The following is a 23,660-nucleotide window of genomic DNA, read 5'->3' as shown; positions in this document are numbered from 1 at the left end:
AACATTCTAAAAACTATAATTTATAAGACCCTGATACACTTATCCTTCTATTTTTATTAATGAAATATTGTTTGTTTTACAGAATATATCCGATCTGAATAACTCAAACACTCACACTCATCGTATTTGTACATGGAGTTTTCACCTGATCACAGACCCGAAGGATCACTGGTTCGTGATGTCGTGGCGAACGTTAGCAGCAATAGGTTGATTATATTAACTCATACTTGTAAAGCTCGGGTAGTGTGCTAGGTCACGTTGATGGTTCATCCCAACAATTATGTTCCATCCTCAGGGTGTTGCAAGTTACACCACTCATCTGCCAAACTAGATTAATCAGATGACCTGAAGTTGGTGGACCTTATGTGTCCCACAGGTTCAGAACAGCACCGCAGCACCAGTTATAGACTGAGATCTGGTTTCTAAAACCTAAATTAGTTGAGTTTCCCACGACTGGAGAGGTGACACACTTAAGTTGCCACATTAAGTTGCAGCACAAAGACAACTGATCAAGATTTCTTAAGCAAATGCTTTGAGAATAACGCAACTAAATGTGTTTTTTTGTTCACAGTTACGAGAAGAACAATTACAGTAACAGTCTAGTGTTGGATAATCCAGAATCATGATATTTGTAGGCGGGTTGGAATCGCATAAGCTGGAGTTTGGCAGAGCTATAATTATTGAAAGTGTGGTGACGACGGATTGTGATAAGGAATCGATGCTTCACACGAGGGTAATTTAAGCATTTTTTTGACAGTGAAAGACAGTGGTCTCGGGATAAAAGCGACGTAGTCTTCCCTGTCCAGGCATTTAATTAAGATACACCGTCGGGCGGCATATCTGTTTGTTTTACAAGCTTAGAAAATTTAACATTTATCTTAAAATTCAACAAATTGTAATAAATCTAAAAATTATTTTTTTTACTTCATTCACATAGTCAGCTAGACGAACAGAATCGCACTGGTGAGAAAATTTGGACTAACGATGAGTAAATTTGAATTGTTTACACAACAGTGAGTGAAATACTCTACAGTACATTTATTGATATATAATTTATTATACGCATACATCTAGGAGTAATTATAGTAAGCATTGTAGTCCAGGTATAGGTGGTGGCATTGGTGGTGCGTTAAGCCTGGCGGTTGAGGGGTTGGTCACCAACCTGCACCAGGATCACCAGGTAGGTCACCAGCAGGTTCACCACCTGTCAATACAATACACATGAGCCGCTGTATCTAACATATCAGGTGAATTTATCTACTGTATCGTGAATTAGTGAGGAATAATATTTTTTTCGATATTCATAATTTATTTTTACATTGTTTCTTTTATTCATATTTTTTATTGTTATTTTGGTCGAAGTAGAAGAAGGAGATGCAGGAGAATACACCTGAAATATTATGTTTGTTTGACCATTAGTCAGCAAAATTACATTTAGTGATAGTCAGAGAGAAAAGTATCACCTTAAGGTCAAAGATACATATATAAAGACATGAATGGAAAGAAAGAGAAAGGTGAAGTATCCCTCACGACTCACCCCCACCACGGTGCTGTAGTCCAGCCTGTACCATCCATAAAAATCGAATATCTGTAGTGGTTCCAGGAGGTGCAGCAAGTATCTCACCTGTCGGAGATATGACACAGATACTAAACCGGCCTGCAAATATAACACCGGTGTTTAACATGATTTAAGAGCCTAGGCACAGATGTTTCTCATTTACCATCTTAAGTATTGGTGATGTAGCACCTCAAATTATGTTGTAGCTATAATAAATTTTTAACTCCTTAGCCACCAGGTCGAGCAGGCTAATGTCTTGACCCAGGCAGTGTGTGTGTGTGTGTGTGTGTGTGTGTGTGTGTGTGTGTGTGTGTGTGTGTGTGTGTGTTCGCTAAAATGCGTCTAGTGTGGCAACATTACGTTAGTGTTAACTTGCAAGCACTGCTTGCTCCTTCTCGTTTCAGCTACCACTGCTGGCTGGCCCTCGTGGCGAGCAGGAAAACAACTTACATAAGTCTTCCCCTGTCAGTACACAGCCACTTCACCATCAAGACTCCTGCTGTGCTTCCTCGTGGCAACACACGGTAACTGGGTGCCTCGTGGGCCCAGGATAGACTAGCAGGGGATCGCGGAGTAGCAGTGGACCCCCAGAGGGATGGCGCCTAGGCCCACTGGCACGTGGACACGTCCTGGCGCCTATCAACCATTGCCCCACTGCCTTGTGGATTAGCCTTGGTAGGTATAAGGCTACGGGAGTAAACCCTGAACCACAAATTGGCGGTCAAGCCCCGCATCAGGCAGACATGCTTACAGAGCTCCAACAAGACCCCCAACGGTGGTATAGGCGGAAGAGGTGACCAACATGGGAACCCAACGACTACACCTGAGGATGAAGGCAATGCATGATGGACAGGTTACTAAGGCGAAACCCAACAAATTGGGTTATCGGCATTCCATTGCAACTCTCCCTCTCCCGAGTCGTTGCAAGATTTGCACCACTGAATCAGGAAAAGGGAGAGCCAAGATGTGTGGTTACAGTTTGTGTTCCTGCCTTTCCAAATAAATCAACTAGCACATAGCCATCATCCAGCTCATCATACCTCGCATCATCATCAAAACCCCTATACCCCCAAAAGTCCTATGGCGACGGACGAGTAGCGACGGGGACACGCAAAGATGACTGCTGGGAGTCTCTAGTCACAACTCAGCACATAGGTGGCATAGATAAGATGGTCGTTTATGCACTGGGATCTAGGCAGCAGGGCAATCCAGTCCTGTCTCTGCGACTGAGCAGCCCTTTTGAGGAGCCACTCTGCTCACCCCACATGGGGAGGGGACTAGAAAAGGTGCCCTAAGCATAGTCTGCCTAATAAAAAAAAACCTGACTGGGCAACCTCACCCAGTAAGGTCATCTTTATGCGGCCGAAACTATAATCAAATTCACAGATCCAAACAAAAACAAACTATCCAACTTCTTATGGTTGCTGCATGGAATGTCAGGACCCCTCTGGATACTGGCAAAAATGAGCATCCTGAAAGAAGAACTGCCCTTGTGGCAAAAGAGCTGGCTAGGTATAACATCGACATAGCAGCCTTTAGTGAGTCCTGGTTCTTGGACGAGAGTCAACTCACAGAAAGGGGTTCTGGCTATACCTTCTTCTGGAAGGGTAAGACTACTGCAGAGAAAAACCTCATCTATGGAGTTGGCTTTACCATCCGGCAACGCATGCTACACAGGGTAACTGAAATGCCTATTGGGATCAATGAGTGCTTCATGACGCCCCGAGTCCCACTGAATCATTCACGTCATGCCTCTTTCATCAGTGCATACGCCCCAACACTGGATGCAGAGGTTGACATCAAGGAGGCCTTTTACGGTTCTGCTCCTTGGTGACTTCAATACCAGAGTTGGCAGATATGCTGACATTTGACATGAAACAATAGGGAGAAATGAACTAGGTAAGGGTAATCCCAACAGCCTAATCTTCCTCAGCAAGTGTGCTGCACACAACCTCACTATCTCCAATACCTTGTTTAGACAGGCTGACAAGTTCAAAGGTTCATTGCAACACCCACGATCCAAACAGTGGCATCTCATTGACTATATCATTGTCAGAGAAAGAGATCACGGAGATGTCCTCGGCACCCGTATCATACGTGGCTCAGACCACAGTGACACTGATCATCGGCTTGTCAGAGCTAAGCTCTCACTTCACGTCGCCCCAAAACGGCGAAGGCAGCATGCCTGCAGAAGAGGTTTTAATACTAAGCGTCTGGAGGATCCAGAGGCAGTAAATGCTTTCAGAAAGCAGCTTGAACATGGGCTGATAAACAACCCAACAACAAACAACCCAAATCCCAGTGTCGAATGGGATATTCTCGACACTGTCATGTCAAAACCCTGCAGAGAGACCCTCGGCTAGATCGAAAGAATACACCAGGATTGGTTTGATGACAATGACCCGGCAATCAATGTACTCGTCGATGATAAACATGCTGCTTTAACTGACTGGCAGAACAACCCTCACTCTTGGACCAAAGCTGATACCTTCTACAAGAAGAAAGCGGCTGCCCAGTACTAACTTGCAAACTAAAAAACAACTGGTTTAAAAATAAAGCACATAAAACTCAAAACTTGCAGATCACCACAAGATGCTCGAATCTTTCAATTCCACTAAAACATTTAATGGGCGAATCACTCTTGGCACAGCCCCCTTCCACTCATCCGACGGTAACTCCCTAAATAAAGACGAGGAAGGGATCCATCAGCGCTGGAAAGCACAGGTCCCAAAGCATCTTGAGCTGACCCACCTCAGCTATCGTCCATCGCTGCAGTAGGTAGCAACTGCCATCAGAAGATGAAAGATAACAAAGCCTCAGAGCCTGATGGAATCCCAGCCGAGGTGTATAAAGCAGGAGAACCTCTGCTTACTAGCCGTCTCCACTATCCCCTGGAAAATATATGGGACAGGAAGGAAATCCCCTAAGCTCTTAAAGACGTCCTCCATCGTCAATATTTATAAAAATAAGAGAAACCAGCCAGACTATGGCAACTACCGCGGGATTTCGTTGCTGTCCGTAGCTGGCAATATTATCACCCGGGTCCTCCTGAACAGGCTTCTTCCTGAGGCGGAAAATTTCCTCCCAGAATCTCAATATGGCTTTAGACCAACACATGATCTTTGTTGCCCATCAGACATAGAAAAAGTGCAGAGAACAGTATTGCGACCTGTACATCGCCTTCATTGACCTAAACAAGGCCTTCGACTCAGTCAACAGGGAAGCCGTTTTGGCTGCCTGCCAAAATTCATCGCCATCGTTAGGCAATTCCAAGATGGCATGAACGGCAGTGTCCTGCACAATGGCACCCAATCTGAGTTCTTCCCCATCCAAACGGGGATAAAACGAGGATATGTACTGGCACCAACTCTCTTTTCCATTTTCTTGGCTGCCTTCCTTACTCATGCCAGTGCCAATTTAACCGGCTGGGTGGACATCGAGTACCGGATGAAGGAGCTTTTCCACATAAGACGACTTCAGCAGGAACAAAGGTGTCGGCAGCTTCCATTACTGGACTTCAGCAGGCAGACGACCTCACCCTTGTCACTCACACTGAATGCGCCCTACAGGAGAATCCTGAACACCTATGCAGATACATATGCACACTTCAGCCTTGAGGTGAATGTATGTAAGTCTCAATATCCCTTTCAGCCTGCCCCTGGTTCAGCCACACCTCCACCATCCATCCAGCTTAACTGTACTACCGTCTCTAATGTTACCCACTTTCAGTATCTCGGCTCCCACCTGTCCCCACACGCGGACATCGATGAAGAGATTCAACATCGGATTAGATATGCATCTCAAGCCTTTGCAGATTCCATACCCATGTCTTCAGCCGTAGGGAGCTAAAATTATCTACAAACTTGCACATATATCGAGCAGTGGTCCTCCCTGCCCTGCTATATGGCAGTGAGACGTGGGTCACATAAAGAAGGCACCTCAAGGCAGATGAAAACTTTCACAAACTTAATCAATGTTCCATCCTCCGAGTTTGCTGGGAAGACAAGAGAACAAATGTCATTATTCTCGTTGACACCAACTGTATTAGCATCGAGGCTACCATTATCTATGAACAACTATGTTGGATTGGCCATGTTTCCAGCATGGACGACAGTAGACTGCCTAAGAAGCCACATTACAGTCACCTAACGAACAGTAAACGTAACGCTGGCGAACAACTGAAAAGGTTTAAGGATGGTCTTAAGACAAACCTGAAAAAATGCCAAATCAACCCCCTCAGCTGGGAGACAATTATTCCATACTGCAATGCTTGGAGGAGCACCACAGGAGAAGGTGTCAATATTTTGAGTTAGCCCGACTGCAAACCTTGGCAGAGAAGCGCCAACTGTATCTCTTTGTTTACCCTGTAACTGGAGTTACAGTCTCTGATCAGTATACTCAAAACAAATATTTGTCAGCTGACCCCGTAAGCGAGACAGTATTCGAGGCCGTAACTTACAGGAACTCATTAACTGCTGTAACATGCTCAACTCAGATATAGTAAGTCGCTATTTCCCTATTGGATAAAAATATTAATATATGCTGTAATAAAGTTTGTTAGACTTGTTTTATCATCGAAAAAAGAAGAAAATGTTAAGGTTAAGTAAAGATTTGGTTAAATAAAGGTTTGGTTAGGTAAAGGTTAAGTTAGGTAAAGATTAGGTTAGGTAAAAGTTAGGTAAAGGTCAGGTTAGGTAAAGGTTAGGTTAGGTAAGGTTAGGTAAGGTTAGGCTAGGTTAGGTAAAGTTTGGTAAGGTAAAAAATGTGATGCCACTGTTATGCAGTTTTACAACCTTTCTCTCTATCTCTCTCTTCAGAGTTTTACACAGTAAAAAGGATTGTTAAAGTCATCTCATATGAAACAGTTATGGCAACTGGAATTAAAGCTGAATAATTTATCTCCACAGTCTACTGTACCTGAGCCTTGACGAAATAGTTTGACGATTGGCAACTAAATTTCTTCAACATTCCGGCCGCCTTGTCGACCTGTTGGTTATAGAAGAAATCTTTCTCAGGAGATTTGTGTGTCAGAATTATATTACTGAGGACACCAAAAACATGACAGTATTAAGTGGGTGTATTAGACCATGTCTAACAGACAGTGGGCTACATGCATTAGTTTTATATAATTACAGCACTCACGATAATTAAACTATGAGCAAGTGTCTAGTAAATAGAGCCTTAGTAATACTGGTGCAAGTGACGTCTAGGTCACGTAATCTTTCAAATGACCGCTGCACATCACTGCCCAGCTGAAGTCAGCAATAACTAGCTGGTGACACCAGTCAACCCAGGTATCTCGGACACACCACAGGTGTGTTAACGAAGCTCGCTACAACTCGCCTTAAGCTATACTAACAGTCATTGCTCATAGTGTTAATTAAGGTGATGTCATACGTTAATTGTGCATAGACTATGTTAACAATAAAAAGAGAAAAGACAATTTGGGTTTGAAGCCTTTACCTAAAAACAATTATTTGTGTACTTATGTGTGACCAAGCTACTATGTGTTCTAGGAAGTATTTGACGAGGTACATAGAGGTACATGAAAACCACAACCGAGATATTCTGGGAAAAATCATTTGTTAACAAGTATAGAAAAATATATACAAATGGCAAGTTTATATATTTGTAATTATTTTTATTTGATAGTTTCCAAATTACAACTAAAAATATAAAGATTGTGAAGCAAGAAATAAACGTAACCTAACCTAACCTAACCCGACCCAACTTGCTCAACCCGACCCCCAAATTAGTGATACAGCATTTAATCATCAGGTGAAATAAACTGGGGTCCTTTATCTTCACATGATCCAAGTAAGTATCCACAAAGGCAGATTTTGTTTTTAAACTCACCTGTAATAAAAGACAGGAGAAGGACAGTGATTAATCTACATAATGAATAGTTACCATCATCACTAAAATATACTAACGGCCACACCTCTTACTCCCACCAGGATGTTATAAGATAAATGAATATCCGGGATTAAATTCATCGTGCGTTATAGTGACAAGTACACCCCTGCCTTATAAAGGCAGGAACACCCCTGCCTTATAATGGTAGGAACACCCCTGTCTTATAATGGCAGGAACACCCCTGCCCTATAAAGGCAGGAACACCCCTGCCCTATAAAGGCAGGAACACTCCTGCCATATAATGGTAGGAACACCCCTGCCCTATAAAGGCAGGAACACCCCTGCCCTATAAAGGCAGGAACACCCCTGCCCTATAAAGGCAGGGACACCCCTGCCCTATAAAGGCAGGAACACCCCTGCCTTATAATGGTAGGAACACCCCTGCCTTATAAGGGCAGGAACACTCCTGCCTTTTAAAGGCAGGAACACCACTGCCTTATAATTGCAGGAACACCCCTGCCCTAAAAAGGCAGGAACACCCCTGTCTTATAATGGCAGGAACACCCCTGCCTTATAATTGAAGGAACACCCGTGCCCTATAAAGGCAGGAACACCCCTGTCTTATAATGGCAGGAACACCCCTGCCTTATAATTGAAGGAACACCCCTGCCTTATAATGGTAGGAACACCCCTGTCATATAATGGCAGGAACACCCATAATGGCAGGAACACCCCTGCCGTATAATGGTAGGAACACCCTGCCTTATAATGGCAGGAATATCCATGCCTTATAAAGGCAGGAACACCACTGCCTTATAATTGCAGGAACACCCTGCTGTATAATGGTAGGAACACCCCTGCCTTATAATGGCAGGAATATCATCCATGCCTTATAATGGCAGGAACACCCCTGCCTTATAAAGGCAGGAACACCCCTGCCTTATAAAGGCAGGAACACCCCTGCCTTATAAAGGCAGGAACACCCCTGCCTTATAAAGGCAGGAACACCACTGCCTTATAATGGCGGGAACACCCTTGCCTTATATTGGCAGGAACACCCTTGCCTTATATTGGCAGGAACACCCTTGCCTTATAATTGCAGGAACACCCTTGCCTTATATTGGCAGGAACACCCTTGTCTTATATTGGCAGGAACACCCTTGCCTTATATTGGCAGGAACACCCTTGTCTTATAATTGCAGGAACACCCTTGTCTTATAATTGCAGGAACACCCTTGCCTTATATTGGCAGGAACACCCTTGTCTTATATTGGCAGGAACACCCTTGCCTTATATTGGCAGGAACACCCTTGCCTTATATTGGCAGGAACACCCTTGCCTTATATTGGCAGGAACACCCTTGTCTTATATTGGCAGGAACACCCTTGTCTTATATTGGCAGGAACACCCTTGTCTTATAGTGACATATCACCCCTGACTTATAGTAACATGTCACCCCTACCTCACAGTGACACGTACACCTCTACCTCACAGTGACACAACAATCTTACCTCATTAATGAAGTTTTGACCGACACTGCACATGTTAATCAGCATGATTGTTGCCCCCAACAGTAAGGTAAAGGTAAAGCCTCCCTCAAAGTACCCGCGAGACAGTGTGTATATAGTTGCCACACATAATATCAGGCCCGTCACTAGTATTGTTGTCATCCCAAGGAAGAAGTAGTCAGTCAGCTTCTCTCGTGTTTCTTCGACCTAAAAGTTAAAAAAAAAAAAAAAAACGGTAATAAAGTGGAAGATATGTTGAGAAATATATGTCTCACAATGTGATATTAACCTACACGTTTGTATTTGGTATTCATGTTGGATGCACAGTAAGTATATGGTTTTATTGTTCATGTACAAAAACAATACTTTGAAAATTACATATAAAATAACTTCGTTGTTTATGAAACTTAAATCAAGACCCATTATAAAGAATTTGTGTACAGTTCCTAATTAATCTCATTGAAGCTTTGTGATAAATTAGTTTATTTACCAACAGATGGCGCGCCTACCTGTGCATACTAATTATCAATGTTGGGAGGACCAATCACTTGGTAATGTGGTCAAGTGAGGTACACAACAATATGTAAGGGAGGTTATATATTCCCCAAAGTGTGATTGTCAATAAACTGTAACCATTCTTCCTTTACTACAATTCAACGGCGTGACATCATTTGTGTATCCCCCTCCGGGAGCGGGGGGAGACGTGACATCACTGCAGATTTGGTGTGAACACAACAGCTAAGTTATGAACCGTTTGTGAATCATTCTTACGATAGTTCATGTGGACTTCAGATCTCCCGGCAGTTATGAACTTCGTATCTCAGCAGTGTTAGTGAATTTGGGCCCTGGCTACTTATTGGGAGGATACCGCTGCTTTCATTCGTTGAATGACACTAATGAGATAACATTTGCACAGGCTCCCATATCAATGTCTAGGGATAACTGATTGTTACCTATCCTCGCTGGTACAGTCAACACCTGCACCTTGTTTAACGCGGCGATTAATGAACCGGTAATGGAAGCGTTGTGTTCTTGATCTTTTGACACTATCCCAGATCTGGTTCCTAGACACACCCATCTTCCCCATAAGTCTGTTGACGTGTCTCGTCGTTCTGTGTACTCCTTCCATTGTCACAGTTTGGCTTTACAGTCCTCCATATTATGGGTATGGGGTTCATGCAGCACACACCATTTACTTTGAGTGCCCTTTGTGTTCAAAGGCATTTTATTCATTTGTTTTTTTGGAGGTTTATTAGAATAATCTTGATTAATAAAGTCATGAGAGGATCCTTTCCCTTGGTCTTGCCGTGGTCCAGAAGAATAAACTTTCTTTTTGTCCTCTGAACCAACAGTTATCAGTGATATGTCCTTTCCTTTTGTAGATTTTGCAGAAAGTTGCCTTTTTGGGTTTTGTTCCGGTGCAATTTTGGTGCTGATCCTTGGAACTGGTGCTATTGGCATATCCCTAGAAATAGTTCCACCACAGCAAAAAATTCCTCCACGTGATCTACAAGCTTAGTCATTGCTTTATATTCTATCTTTCTATTGGAACTCATTTATCTTCACGAAACTTTCCATAGTTATTTTCCCTTGGTCATCAAACCAATTTGAGTATGTCATGTAAGATATGAGATCCATCACTGTGTGTACGGCAATAGCTTGTGCCTCTTGTACGTTGTGAACAAAAACACTCGTACCTATATGCTCTGCCATCTTAAAGATCCAAGTGCTCCGAGAAAGATGTAAAATGATTCCTAAACATTGGGTAGTCGAGGTTTTCATCACCAATGACTGTGGTGTACAAAATTCTGTGTTCCCGACAACCAGTTTTGACGTTGCTTCGGACGTACGAGATTTTATTCTTATCTTTAACATCATTGTGATGCATTACGTCTTCGTATGCACTTAGGAATGTCAAGAAATTAAAACCTGCGTATTCACCTATAAATTCCTGTACCTTGACAGTACAAGTATTTGAAAGTATTTTTACAGTTTGATAGACCGAAGAGGTCTACTGTATGTGTTTGTAGAATCACCTGTAGCCATGCTTGCAAAGTTAGTTAAAGCACTCGTCTTGTCTAATGTTAATTTCTTCGAAATGAAAATATACGTATTCTTCACATCAATTAACTGACTTCATACGAGTTAACTCTATTTGGCTACTTTGTGGTAATAATTCCCTAGTTGCTTCCAGGTCTGATGAGTCCTGAAAATTTTCGGTATCCATATCTGAGCCTGAGTCACTAGTTTCCTCTTTTAAACCCCCAAATAAGGAAAAAGGTTATGTATTAATTAAAATTCAACATAACACACTAATTTGCCAACTCGAGGAGTGAATGCAAAAGCATTCATAGTTAGTTATCGAAATAAAAAAAAGAAAGAGAATTAAAAGTACATAAACTTTGAGATAGTTTTCTTACTTTGATATATGAGTTATCAAATACCTTTATTTAATTTAACTTTTAGGCATTTGGGCATATGGTTTAATATATATATTGACTACCATGTGAAGAAAGACACTTGTGTTTGTGTAGTCTGTAAGAATAATAGATGTTGTTGTCTACCTGAAGTCTGGACTGTAGAATCCATAGATGTTCAACGATAGCTGGGACCTTGCTCACGAGTGGTGACGTCGGAAGTCGATGATGTTCGCCTCTAGAGGTTGATGATGTCACGCTTATGTTGATTAAAGTTGGGCTGTAGCTCATTGTAGATTTTATGTAACATCTGGTGCCGCAATCGCTTGTGGTAAATGTATAATGTCGAGAGGAGGAGGAAATGATGGCACACCCTCTCATAGCTGCGTGGAACCTTCGACAGCTTCTCGGCAGGGGCCGGGAGGTGTCATTTACACTTAAGTGCTGGTAGATTTCACTACTGGGTACTTGAGACTCATTTTTTTAATAAGAAAGCCTCTTTTTATATTGTCTCTTTATCTTATCACTACTGGTATTCTGTTCTCTAGTATAAGTACTTTGCCACTGTCAGCTTAATGTGAATTTTTTTTTGAAGATTCACTTAAATGTCACTTGTGTTTACACTCTTCACTGATTTTCATATTCATCTTACTGCTTGCCACCAATTGTTATAGTGTCTTTTATAACTCTTATATTGTAGTTAATTTCTGTAACTCTTAAGTGGCAGGTTCTTGAGGTAAACACTTCTTAGTCTTTTCGGTGTTTTATTTAAGTTGCACGCTATGTACACTGATAAGATCTAAGAGTATATTGGGTAAATCATCTCCAGGGAAGAAGTCTAATTAGCACTTGTGAGTTACCCTGTGACACCAGAAAGTGTCACCATAGAGGAGAACTGTTGAATTGAATTGAATTGAATTGAATTGAAACACTTTATTTAGCCAGAAAAACACGGATACAGAGCGGATAATAATAACAATTTTAACATTGCTGAACCAGTTGAGAGCCTGAGCTCTCCTGCTAGCAACCTTGTAACAACCTTATTTGTCTACACTAACCTTGTTAAGGTTTGAACCTTTGAGGAAGTTGCTAGCTCAGGCCTCATTTGTTTTGGCTAAGCTGTCCCCTTTGCTTGCTTGCCAAACAGTTCATGACAATTGTTATGTTTACGAGTAAATATATGTGTGTATATTGGGGTATATTTATTTATAATACTAAAGTGCAATAATACACACACACACACACACACACACACACACACAGCGAAACCAATATTATTTTCACCCTGGTCTCGGTGGTTAATTATTGTCTGACATTCCACTCAATTAATATTTTGGGGAAACTGAAAAAAAATTCTTGTTTATATTACCTGTAAAATGCGCGACTCTAAGTCATGTAGAGGTGAGCTAGTTGTGGTGAAGTCCATCATAGTTGTAGCAATGTCGTGCTGGCCTTTGGTGGGTTGCAGGTTGTGGGAGGGAAGATGTTGAGCAAGGGACACCACATCCTCCACCGCCTCCACCAGCTGCTGCGCCAATATTGAAAACGTCATCCTGAAGAACAGATGCGACATATACAAGGATGGGACGCTGAAAAGGGTGTTGAAGAAGAAGCAGATTTTCTCGGCGAGGGAGAGATGCGGGTAGTTGATGTAGAACGGCACCGAAAACAAGACCATCGTCGCTTCCACCAACATTACGATAATGATATACACAAGCCTCATGTGACACTGATTTCCAAGTGTGTTTGTCTTCACTCTTGCGTGAAGATCTGTTAAGGCAGATGCCAGTTTGCTGCTCTTGGAACAGAGCAAAGCTGACACAAGACTTGTTATCATAAATGCTAAGGATACAGAGTACTTTAAAACTATGCCGCCGATGTCGTTCCTGAACATGGTTAAGAATAATTTCACGATTTGCAGAGGAGTAATGATGTTGATATATAATTGTATGAACATGTCCCAAAGAAAGAGTACTAAGCTGAACTGGTGAGGTGAGGGAGTCTGGGTGTTGGGCCAGGTGTAGGGGAACATTCCTACCACTTGGAGAACAACAGCCAGTGACCGTAGTGACCCCTGTCGCAGGTCTTGTATCAGCGTCGTCATCTTCCCTCTTGAGCGGTGTCCGCTGCAGGAAAGAGCCTAACTTAATCTTCTATTACTGGTATTATCAGGCTATGTAATTCTACTGTCACTTTAGTTTCACGTGTAAAAATACAAGTCTTTCCAATAAACCTGTAACAACTGTCTGGTTCAGTCAGCGTCAGTGATTGTTATTGCAGTACTACCACATTGGAAACATCTTTTTGTTCGATTTGCGATGCTAAGCAACGTTGGGTTTGGTCAGTACTTGGATGGGTGACCACCTGGCCCTAAGAACACAAGATGCTGCTGCCATAAGGCCTTTACTGGAAATTAGTATCTTGTGGCTTTGTCAGCTGTCCTTGGTCAAGTTGATTAAATAGCAATTATTATTAATCGTTTATGCACAGTAGTGACTTTGGTTGGCAGGAACTGTGCTACCGCTGAGGTTCACAGGATGTAGTGGGGCCGATGCCAGGAACTGTACTGCCGCTGTGGTTAACAGTAGGTGGTGGGCTGTGGCCAGGAACATATATTGTGTAATACTCAGAGAATCGATAGCCATCACGAGCAAATGTGTTCGTGTTTACCTCGCCTTGAAAGCAAACAGACTTTAAACTCTGGCTTGATAAGAACAGAGTCACAGCATACTTATTGAAGGCAACCGTTGATATACTATGAGTACCGTGGTGTATATGTCAACACGCGGCAATTATTGGATATTACCAGTACTTTGTTTGAGTTACCAACGAGGAAGTAGGTGATGTCACCCTGACAGCCTCCATTATCTTTATTAATAACCAGGTTAAGTATCTTGTGTACAATATTATTAAGGTCGAGGAGAAGTTTCAGCAGTAAGAATTTGTGTGTGTATTTATTGTTTACCTTGCTATCATTTACGTCAATTCCAATAAGGAGATAATAGACAACTTTAAAAACTCTCTCTCTCTCTCTCTCTCTCTCTCTCTCTCTCTCTCTCTCTCTCTCTCTCTCTCTCTCTCCTGGACTGAATACGACTACATCAGGTCCTGGAATATTATGTTTATGAAAACTTATTATTGGCATTATTACTCTTAAACGATTTATATTATTTATTATTATTACACTCAATAATTGTTAATAATAGCGATAGCACTAGTGGTATTCGTAATAGTAGCAGGAGTCACAGTAGTAGCCGTAGCAGTAGATAGATACAGTATATGTTTGGATACATTACATCTGGCGTCATAGCAGTTAGGTGACATCGTATTTACTGTTAACTGTTTAAAAATTATGAAACAGAACTATATATAAAAATCCATATTTACAGATACAGCTATACTTCCAGTGTGTGGTTAAGAAATAATAGTGTTATATACCCTAGAGGAGGCCAACCCTCCTCGAAACTCCCCAAGAGAAACTCCATACTTTGTAAACAAAACCTCTATTCCGAGAACTATATAATATAATGGATGCCCCTCCAACTAGGGGATGACCGGCCATAGGGCCACCTAGGCGTGAATTTGTTTAAGGTGTAGAAGCTGTCGCCAACACAACAACCACACCCTAAGATAACGAGTTGCATGACCTAGTGTCAAGGAATAATCCGTGAAGTCCGGATAACTCGTCAACTTCACTGGCTAACAATTACTCCGGAACACGATCCACAAATCCATTAACATCCAGTTTCCTAATTACTGCTGGGTAGACAAAGGAAAATGACGTAAAGAAACTTGCCCATAATTTCATCCTGCCTGGGGATCGAACCTGTGTTCCCTCGCTTGAGAGGCGAGCATGCTCACTATTACATCACAGGTTGCCAAAACTAGTGATATGCAAAAGCTACCATCTCAGCCCCGAGCTCTTGAGAGATGCCTCCTCTTCGGGTCCCCCAGACTGGGACAATCTACCAACTCTCGGGCCATCAAATGGTCATGTGGCAGCCTAAATGGGAGATTCGAAGCCTGTCCATGGCTATCCCCCACCTCCTTGGCATTTAAGACCTTGTTTAGGACAGTATCAGTAGTAGAAGTAGGAGTTATTTTAGTAGTTGTAATAACAGTAGTAGTTGTTGTAGTAGTTGTAGTTGCAGTAGTGGTAATAATAACATCCTTATTATCTCCGTTTATATTAACAATATTACCCTGCCCTCAATTGGTAAAGGTGTGTAAATTTGCATCAAATTTAGTACGTTTTATCAATATGTATCAAGGCCCACATAATAAACTTTTGGGCCAAGTCGTCCCCAAATTGACCTAATGTTGACATGGTAACAGTTCATGTAATGATAACACACAGGGTTTCTCAACTGTTAAAGGAAACGATGACATGAGGCAGTTTCCAGCGGCTACTCCAATGATTTAAAGTAAGGTTTTGATGATGATGAACAGTGTCACTATTTCGATATTTATCCTGCCATGGTAGCGGTTCGCGGGTAGGGTTTGTGTCCGCTGGGTAATGTTTGATTGTTACTAAAGTACTCTTATTATTATTGTTATTGTTCCTTTGTTGTTATTTTTCCCGTACTGTTGATTTTACTGTTGCTATCAAACAGGGAGGTACTACCGCCTGGGAAGATATTGGAAGCATAATGTGCTGCCGTATGACATAACCATAATAGTAACCAAGTGCCAGGTCGTTGATCTGGCTTATGCCACATTTATACACAATTGCAGGATCTCAATTTATTATTATTATTATTATTATTATTATTATTATTATTATTATTATTATTATTATTATTATTATTATATATATTAAGTTCATACATTTTATTATTATTATAATTTTATTATATTTTCGCCCACTAGGCCTTGATGTGGGTCATAAAATGACCTGTGCTGGGTGGGCGAATGCCCCTAAAAAAAAAAATGGTTTCCCAGCTAGTATCCAAGCTCTTTCCGCTCAGAAAGCCTGCTCCCTTGAAGGTCGGCAGTGGCATTGTAAAGATCATTTGCTGCATCACCAAACTTGTTATTGCTAATGATCATTTGAGGTAGGACGCGGGAACTGAGATACAGCTTTGACTTTATCATTAACTGTATGTATGCCCTCACCGTCAACTACATGACCAAGGAAATGGATTCTGGATTTTAAAAAATCGCACTTCGAGAGTTTTATTTTGAGGCCTGCTGTAGAAAGTTTGGCCAACACTTCACGCAGTTTAATGAGATGGGAACCGACGTCCTTACTGACTACTATTAGATCATCCAAATAAGCGCAGACTGTGGTACCAATTAGTCCGGCAAACAGGGTGTTGATCATTCTTTGAAATGTTAGTGGGGCATTTCTGAGACCAAATGGCATTCGTAGAAACTCAAAGTGGCCTAGAGGCGTGCTAAATGCCGTGATTTCTCGTGATTTCTCATCGAGTGGTATTTGCCAGTACCCACTAAGCAAATCTAAGTTGCTAAATACCGCATTATCCTTGCCTAAGGATTGCAATATGTCGCCAAGATAGGCATTGGGTACCTATCAGGGATCGTTTGATCATTGACGCGCCTGAAATCTATGACAGGGCGCCATCCACCATCCTTTTTCGGGACGAGGAATAATGGGCTATTAAAGGGGGATTTTGAGTGTCTAATAACATTCTCATCTAACATACCCTGTACCATATCTTGTACTACAGCGCGCTGGCTATGAGGTAGTCTATAAGCTGGTACGTAAATAGGGTTGGTTCCCTCCTTTAACGCTATATGATGGGATGTTAAATCTGTCTGACCTAGCGTTTCCCCTGGCAAGGCTACTATATTTCTATAGTCGGCAAGCAGCTCTAAAAGACGTGTCTTGCTCTGTGGATGATCGATCACCTTAACATGTGGTGCTATTTGATCTATCCTGGCCAGTCGAGTCTGTTGGCATTTCGCAACAATACCTCGAATTGGGAATTTAGTAGGCTGCACTTCGACATTGTTGTGATATACTAGAAAATCACACAAATAACATCCTTTCTTTAAGATTCGTTGAACGCCTGTTCGATTTAGAATCAGTACGTCGGTCAAACCACCAGGGCGTATAGTGCTCAGGGTAGATTCACATGACAGCCCTTTTACCTTGCATGTTTCCGGGAGACACACAACATCTGTGCCCGTGTACACGTTGGGTAGTTCGACAGTTGCTTTGGTGATTTCCTCATTTTGGTAATGGAGAGTACTCTTCAACACTGCTGGTACGATCGTCCAACTCTTGCTGCTGTAATCACTCTGGGAAGGTGTGTGGTTGAGGTTCAAGAGGTATCTCTGATGCATGATCCGCCTTCCTCTTAATAGGATTGGTAGACAACACTTTCGTCCTAGCGGTGAGCATAGCTTCAGAATGACTCATTGCTGTGTAGGAAACACCTTTAAACGTAACACTATTATTACTTGGAAGAACATCTATCATGTTCTTTCGAAGAGTTGGTAGACCAAGTAACCCGTCGGCTGGCAAACTAAACTGCTGGACTATATAGAAGTCCGCGTAGAAGGGAGAACCACGTCTTGAGAATCTGAATGGTAATGTCACCATTCCTTTGATGCTCAGCTGAGTACCGGAAACTCCTTCGAGCTCAGCGTTACTAGGCCTCCATTTGAAGTTGCGTTGAGGGAACTTATGTTGTAACTCGTGATATGATGTCAAGGCTAATACATTAGCGCAAGCACCTGTGTCTATATAAAGAGCCAATCTGGTATTATCCACTCTTCACCGGCACTGACAACACTTCCACTTCGCGAAGCGCCGATACTAACGAGGCCGCTATAGAAGTGCTGTGAGGAGGGGTGGGGATTACCCTATCTAGCCCTCTCCTTGTTGTGGTGTGCGCTGGTCTTCCCCCGACGACTTGTCCTGGGGACGTTTCTGCTTGCGCCTATACGACACCTCCGTTTCACTAAGGTCCACTTCCCTAGCCTTTATTAGCAAATCGCACTCATGTGAACTATGAGATGTCGATTTGTGAAGAGTGCACCATTTGCGCGCTTTCTGGTTAAGAGGAGGTGCTGGTTTGACTCCCTCACTGTTTGACCTTGAGAATGGCTTTGCACCGGGTGTGGCCTTAAAATGTGCACTATTACCTCGGAGCTGAAAACAATCTTCCATTACGTGGCCACGTTTATACAATGTGCGCTTCTTAAAGATGTTTTCTGTTTATATGTCAGGCTGGGAGGAGCAATCGGAGCTAGCTGTGTCGCATAAGGAGTCTGGGAGTGAGGCATCTGCTCCATCTGAGGTAGCTGGGGTTGCGGTGACGTCACTGAGGGCTGCGCCAGTAAGGGGCCCATAGCCTGGGGACAGAGCTTGTTTGCCTAATCCACCATATCCAGGGGTGGTTCATACTGTACTTCCTGTGCCAGGCTATATAAGGGACGACGGACGGAAAGGAGAAAACTTATTAGTTCTATCAATGTTTCCACATTGTCCTCTGGCATATCACCCCGTGAGTTGTACCAGTCTGAGGACCGGAAGGTCGCTTGCATAATATGCAAGCGACCTTCCGGCGAGGTTCGCCAGGATATGCAATGCATATCCTGGCGAACCTCGCCTGCAATGTCGACAGCGTCGACAGGCGTTTCATTGCGTTTACCTGGAGTACAGCGATCCAACCATCTGAATATCCATTGCAGCTGGCCCAGCTGTGACCTATCCCCAAAAATCCCAATTAACGTTCGCTTAAACTTTTCATAGTCAGGGCTTTGCAAACCAAACGCATTCAAACGACTGCCGGCATAGGAACCCTGCGTTTTATGGGAACGTACATATGCTTTTTTTTCTTCGTCAGTCGTTCTGTGACTAGTGCGCATGCTATCTTCACATGCACGAATAAAATGTGCGACCCTATAATCATCTTGTCCCGTGAAATTTCGAACATAGTCGCCGCGCTGCATGATATTAATAACATTATCAGATTTAGGTGTGGTAGTAGTACTGGTGTGAGGGTTAGAGGACGCCATTGTAGTGTTAGTATTAAGCAAGTTAGTATTCTTACTCCTAACAGAAGGCTGGGTTAATAAGGTTGGCACCAATTTAGCAACAGACACACTATCACCTGTAACAGGGGTAACTGTTTTTGTATACTTAGGTGAGGTACTATATTGATTACCAGATCGTAGGGTACGACGGTTTAAGTCGTCAAACGATTCGTCAATAACTTTCTCACTACTTCCTACCGACTCATTTAACTGTGATCCCGACTCAAAATCTATGTCAGTCTGGGCTTGATCATCGACGAGTTGGTTATAAGCATACAGTTGCGCTAGGCGTTCAATGTCATCCACATTAGACATGGGAAACTTAGAAATTATCTATTAGTCCCCCTTGGGTCAATGAATACTTAACAGTAAGCAGATCACTTGCCTCTCATTTACAAGACAAATGAATATGAACTGTAGTTAATTATTAAACAATCAATAAGAAGACAGACACTTATAAACCACTGTAAATTATAGGATTTCAATACATTAATCTTACATTCGACACTTTATCATTGAAATAATCCTATCTGACGAACCTATCGGTGTGAAGATATCTCTCGAACGTGTTCATGTGTGTAGAATTATGTAATTTAAATACCTATTTATACAGGGTATTACGTCTGTATAGAAAATGTGATCCTTCAAGCTGAGTTCTGAATCGAGTGGTGGGTGGAGGGTGGGCGGGGCATCTTCGTAGTGATGCACGCGCTGCTCCCGGTTTCCTTGGCAACGATGAGACGCTTCTGCCTTGGCGAGAGCCGAGTCCACTGCAAACTAGGGGAGTTTCTGTACCAGAGATCAGAAACTGCTGATGATTGGTTATCACTCTGGTCGTTGCTGGGTCACTAGCGAAACTGCCGTGTGCCAAGTCTTCACAGTCTACGTATATATGGAGATTTTGTATGACACCGGAACTTCGTAATTAACGCTGACGACACAACAAAACTGTTCAGCTGCTTGTGAAATACCAATTGTTAGTCCAGGTTATGAAACCTTTCTTCAACACTGCAACACTGTAACTAGAAAATGCTGAGTGGGGTCTACTTCAACAGGTACAATCTGGATATATACCAACAGGCTGTAATATATGTATATTACGAATTCTGCACGTTTTTGTATGTGACAGAGATAAGGAGCACTCACTAAATATCGTCTCAATACGGGATATAGTTTTAAACACTCGGATTATGTAACGCATCACTGCTGTGTGTTTTCTGTTTTTCACAAAACACAGATGGTTGATACGACTACCAGTTTAAGAATCCGTACACACCGCTACCACCTATATGAATCTGCTGCTTGTGCAATTAACCAGGCCGTTCACATATATTTATTATTTGGGTTAAAGTAACGAAACCCAAACGGTTGTTCCTTTGTTTTATTATAAAAGGGTTGTATATATAATTCCTGAGTGTAGATCTACCGTAAGTCTCACTGTCTAGGAGTGAATGAGAAGGGGACGGCGTTTATGTATTATAAACGTTAGGTCATGTCCTTACGATATAAGTTGATGTGAGCGACTGAAGCTTAAGGGCCTCCCAGCGAGGGCTTACAGAAATGCTGACTATGGGACTCGCCCTCTTGGGAGAGTTGCCCGCTCACGTGTCCAACTCATGTCTTACTCATTGACAGTGGAAAGTTACAGGGTGGTGAATCTGAATATAATATCAGATGTATTGACCCATTTATATAATATGTTCTATTGATGAGACAGGGGCCCATTACAAACTCTCAACCCATCAGCATCCAGGCCTGAAGGGCCTGCCACTCCCTGTGTCTGCAATGTTTTTGTTTGTTTTTTTAACCCTCCCTCCTGTTATTTTTTCGAACATGACAGCGTTTGGAGGGACATATGCACTCTAGATTCTAGAGTGCATATGTTCTAGAGTCTGGAACATTATGTCTTCCTCTACACTTGCAACTTTTTTCCTTTAGTTGCTCTATGGTCTCTGTATTGGCAGCACACCTCCAGAAGATTGCTAGTACTACTACTACTACTACTACTACTACTGATTACTAATCGTACTACTAATCACCACAACTATACAGCAACTATATAACTACCAGTACTATTACGATTACACTGTCACTATCAACATTACTATCAACTTTTGTTTATACTATAACGATTAGTACAATTTTCTCATAACTCAAGCCGTAATTTAACAACGTAGTACTTTTCTTGTCAACGATGATAAACGCTCGTAGTGCTAAGTTTATGCACCCCTAGAGTCATTTCGTGAACTATTACACATATATTCTTCGTATCGTAAACTTTAAATTATCGTGAAAAAATACCAGGAATATTTATTATATCGTTTAACAATAATTATCAAAATTATTGCCTATAAATATTTTAAGGCATCTCGTGAATGGTGGCCATAGAGAGGGTGCCCAGCTAGTAATATGGATCATGTACTAACGTCAAATCAATCATAATGGATCTTCTAGTAGTGTAGGAAAGAAACTAGAGCAGAGCTGGGTAAGAGCCTCTCTAGGAGCTGTGCTAGAACATAGTTGATTATTTGATCGGAGTACATCAGATTCTAAAGTACCCTTGTATATCATGATGGCTGTAAGAAGAATGTGCAGGACAAAATGACAGTATTAATACACACGCATATCAATACCTCCCTGCAGCTCAGTCTCATGTTGTTTAGACCTAGTACGTAACGGGAAATGTGAATGAGTGGGTGACGGAAATCCAAGCTCTGTCAGATATTGCTAAAACAGTCAATGCGGCTTTTGCGGCATTCACCCATGGAGTCAAGCATCGCTGGAATTTCCTGATGCGCACTATCCCTGATATTGGACCCCTTCCCAGCCCTCTGGAAGAAGCCATCAGTGTTGCTTTTATCACGACACTAGTGAAAAACCCTCACTTAACCCCTGCAGAAAGGTCACTCCTTGCACTACCACCGAGACTAGGAGGATTGGGATTGACTATTCCAGTGGAGTTTGCCCATACAGAACATGAGAACTCTGTCAAGCTCATGGCAGCTCTCACTGAGCTCATAATAGATCAGAATGCGCCAAGTCAGATGGATACCAATGAATTAAACAAGATTCGACGGTCCATTACAACAGAGCGGCAGCACACCCAAAGTGATAAACTGCAACAACTGTTGAAATAAGAGCCAGAGAACGTGAAAACAACGTTACCGATAAGGGCAAAAGGCTTCATCCTTAATAAATAAGAATTCACTGACGCCATTGCTCTAAGGTACGTTAGGCCAGTAGAAGGTTTGCCCTCCCAATGCGTGTGCGGCTCATCTTATGTCATGGACCACGCCATGCTGTGCAAGAAGGGGGTCTTCGTATGCATGAGGCATGACGAAGTAAGGGATCTAACAGCAAATCTACTGAGGGAAGTCTGCCACGACGTCATGGACGGTGAAAACCTCCGTCACAGGACTTCAAACACATCCAACGAAGCCCGTCTGGACGTCAGTGGTTGAGGATTCTGGACGCGGAAACAGCGAGCCTTTTTAGACATTAGGATTTTTTATACCAAGGCCGCATGACACCGCAACCTAGCTCTCCATGCTGCACACAGGAGGAATGAGAACGACAAGATTATGGAATAGGGAGAGAGAATTCAGAACGTTGATCAAGGCAGCTTCACTCCTCTGGTGTTCACAACCTCTGGCGGGATGGGACCAAGTGCAAGATACTTCTACGCCAGACTCGCGGAGGTGCTATCCGAACAGAAGCAGCAGCCCAGAAATTATGTTACAGCCTGGATGAGATGTCGACTGTCCTTTCTGCTTAGGTCTGCATTGCTTTGCCTCAGGGGAACGAGAGCATCGGCCCCAAAGCCGACAACAGTCGCAGATATAGACTTTGAGGCAACAGTCACTGAATGCCGCATAGATCTGCGGCTCAACTAACTCAACACAGCTAGGGTAGCTACTTATGTATTAGGATTGTTAATTTTAATGTGTGGCTATTGGGGGAGGCTGGTGGCCATTTTTCAATTTAAAAAGGAAAAAAGAAAAAAGTAGTAGTAGTAGTAGTAGTATCAATAATATTTATCGAGGTTGCAGTAAGGTTATAATAGTAGTATTGTTTTTGCTTTGGTAGTTATGGCAAACGATGATATTCTTATAGATGTCATTATTACTGCTATTGGAATTGTTGTTTTCGCTTTTGTATTTTATTTATTTTTTTTAAGAAATATAATTAAAAAGAGAAACGATATAAAAATTGCGAATCTCTGGTTATCTCAGGTAGTGTCTTTCTCTGTACGCCAATGAATCCAAATAAAGTCTTAGAAGAAGGTGAGAAAATTAAAGAAATTGAACTGTACAA

General features: G+C 42.3%; 1 protein-coding gene across 1 annotated transcript; it reads right to left on the bottom strand.

Annotated features, from left to right (window-relative positions):
* Positions 1–928: 928 nt before the first annotated feature.
* Positions 929–13,868, bottom strand: LOC121877139. The gene is made up of 5 exons (XM_042382758.1): positions 12,709–13,868; positions 8,926–9,129; positions 6,476–6,544; positions 1,538–1,624; positions 929–1,204 (listed from the first exon to the last, which is right to left on the bottom strand). The coding sequence occupies exons 1-5, from the start codon at positions 13,441–13,443 to the stop codon at positions 1,130–1,132; spliced, it is 1,170 nt and encodes a 389-aa protein (XP_042238692.1). The 5' UTR covers positions 13,444–13,868; the 3' UTR covers positions 929–1,129.
* Positions 13,869–23,660: the final 9,792 nt, after the last annotated feature.

This window comes from Homarus americanus, unplaced genomic scaffold (assembly GCF_018991925.1).
Source record: "Homarus americanus isolate GMGI-L3 unplaced genomic scaffold, GMGI_Hamer_2.0 scaffold7976, whole genome shotgun sequence".
NCBI classification, from domain to species: domain Eukaryota; kingdom Metazoa; phylum Arthropoda; class Malacostraca; order Decapoda; family Nephropidae; genus Homarus; species Homarus americanus.
Note: the sequence above shows the minus strand (reverse complement) of the source record. Positions and strands in the feature narration are given on the sequence as shown.

Coding starts and splice junctions, on each gene's coding strand:
- LOC121877139 (XM_042382758.1), bottom strand. CDS start 13,443: ATGACGACGCTGATACAAGACCTGCGACAGGGGTCACTACGGTCACTG. Junction 6,545..8,925: donor GTCAAAACTTCATTAATGAG/GTAAGATTGTTG, acceptor TATAACCAACAG/GTCGACAAGGCGGCCGGAAT. Junction 1,625..6,475: donor ACTATTTCGTCAAGGCTCAG/GTACAGTAGACT, acceptor TATCTCCGACAG/GTGAGATACTTGCTGCACCT.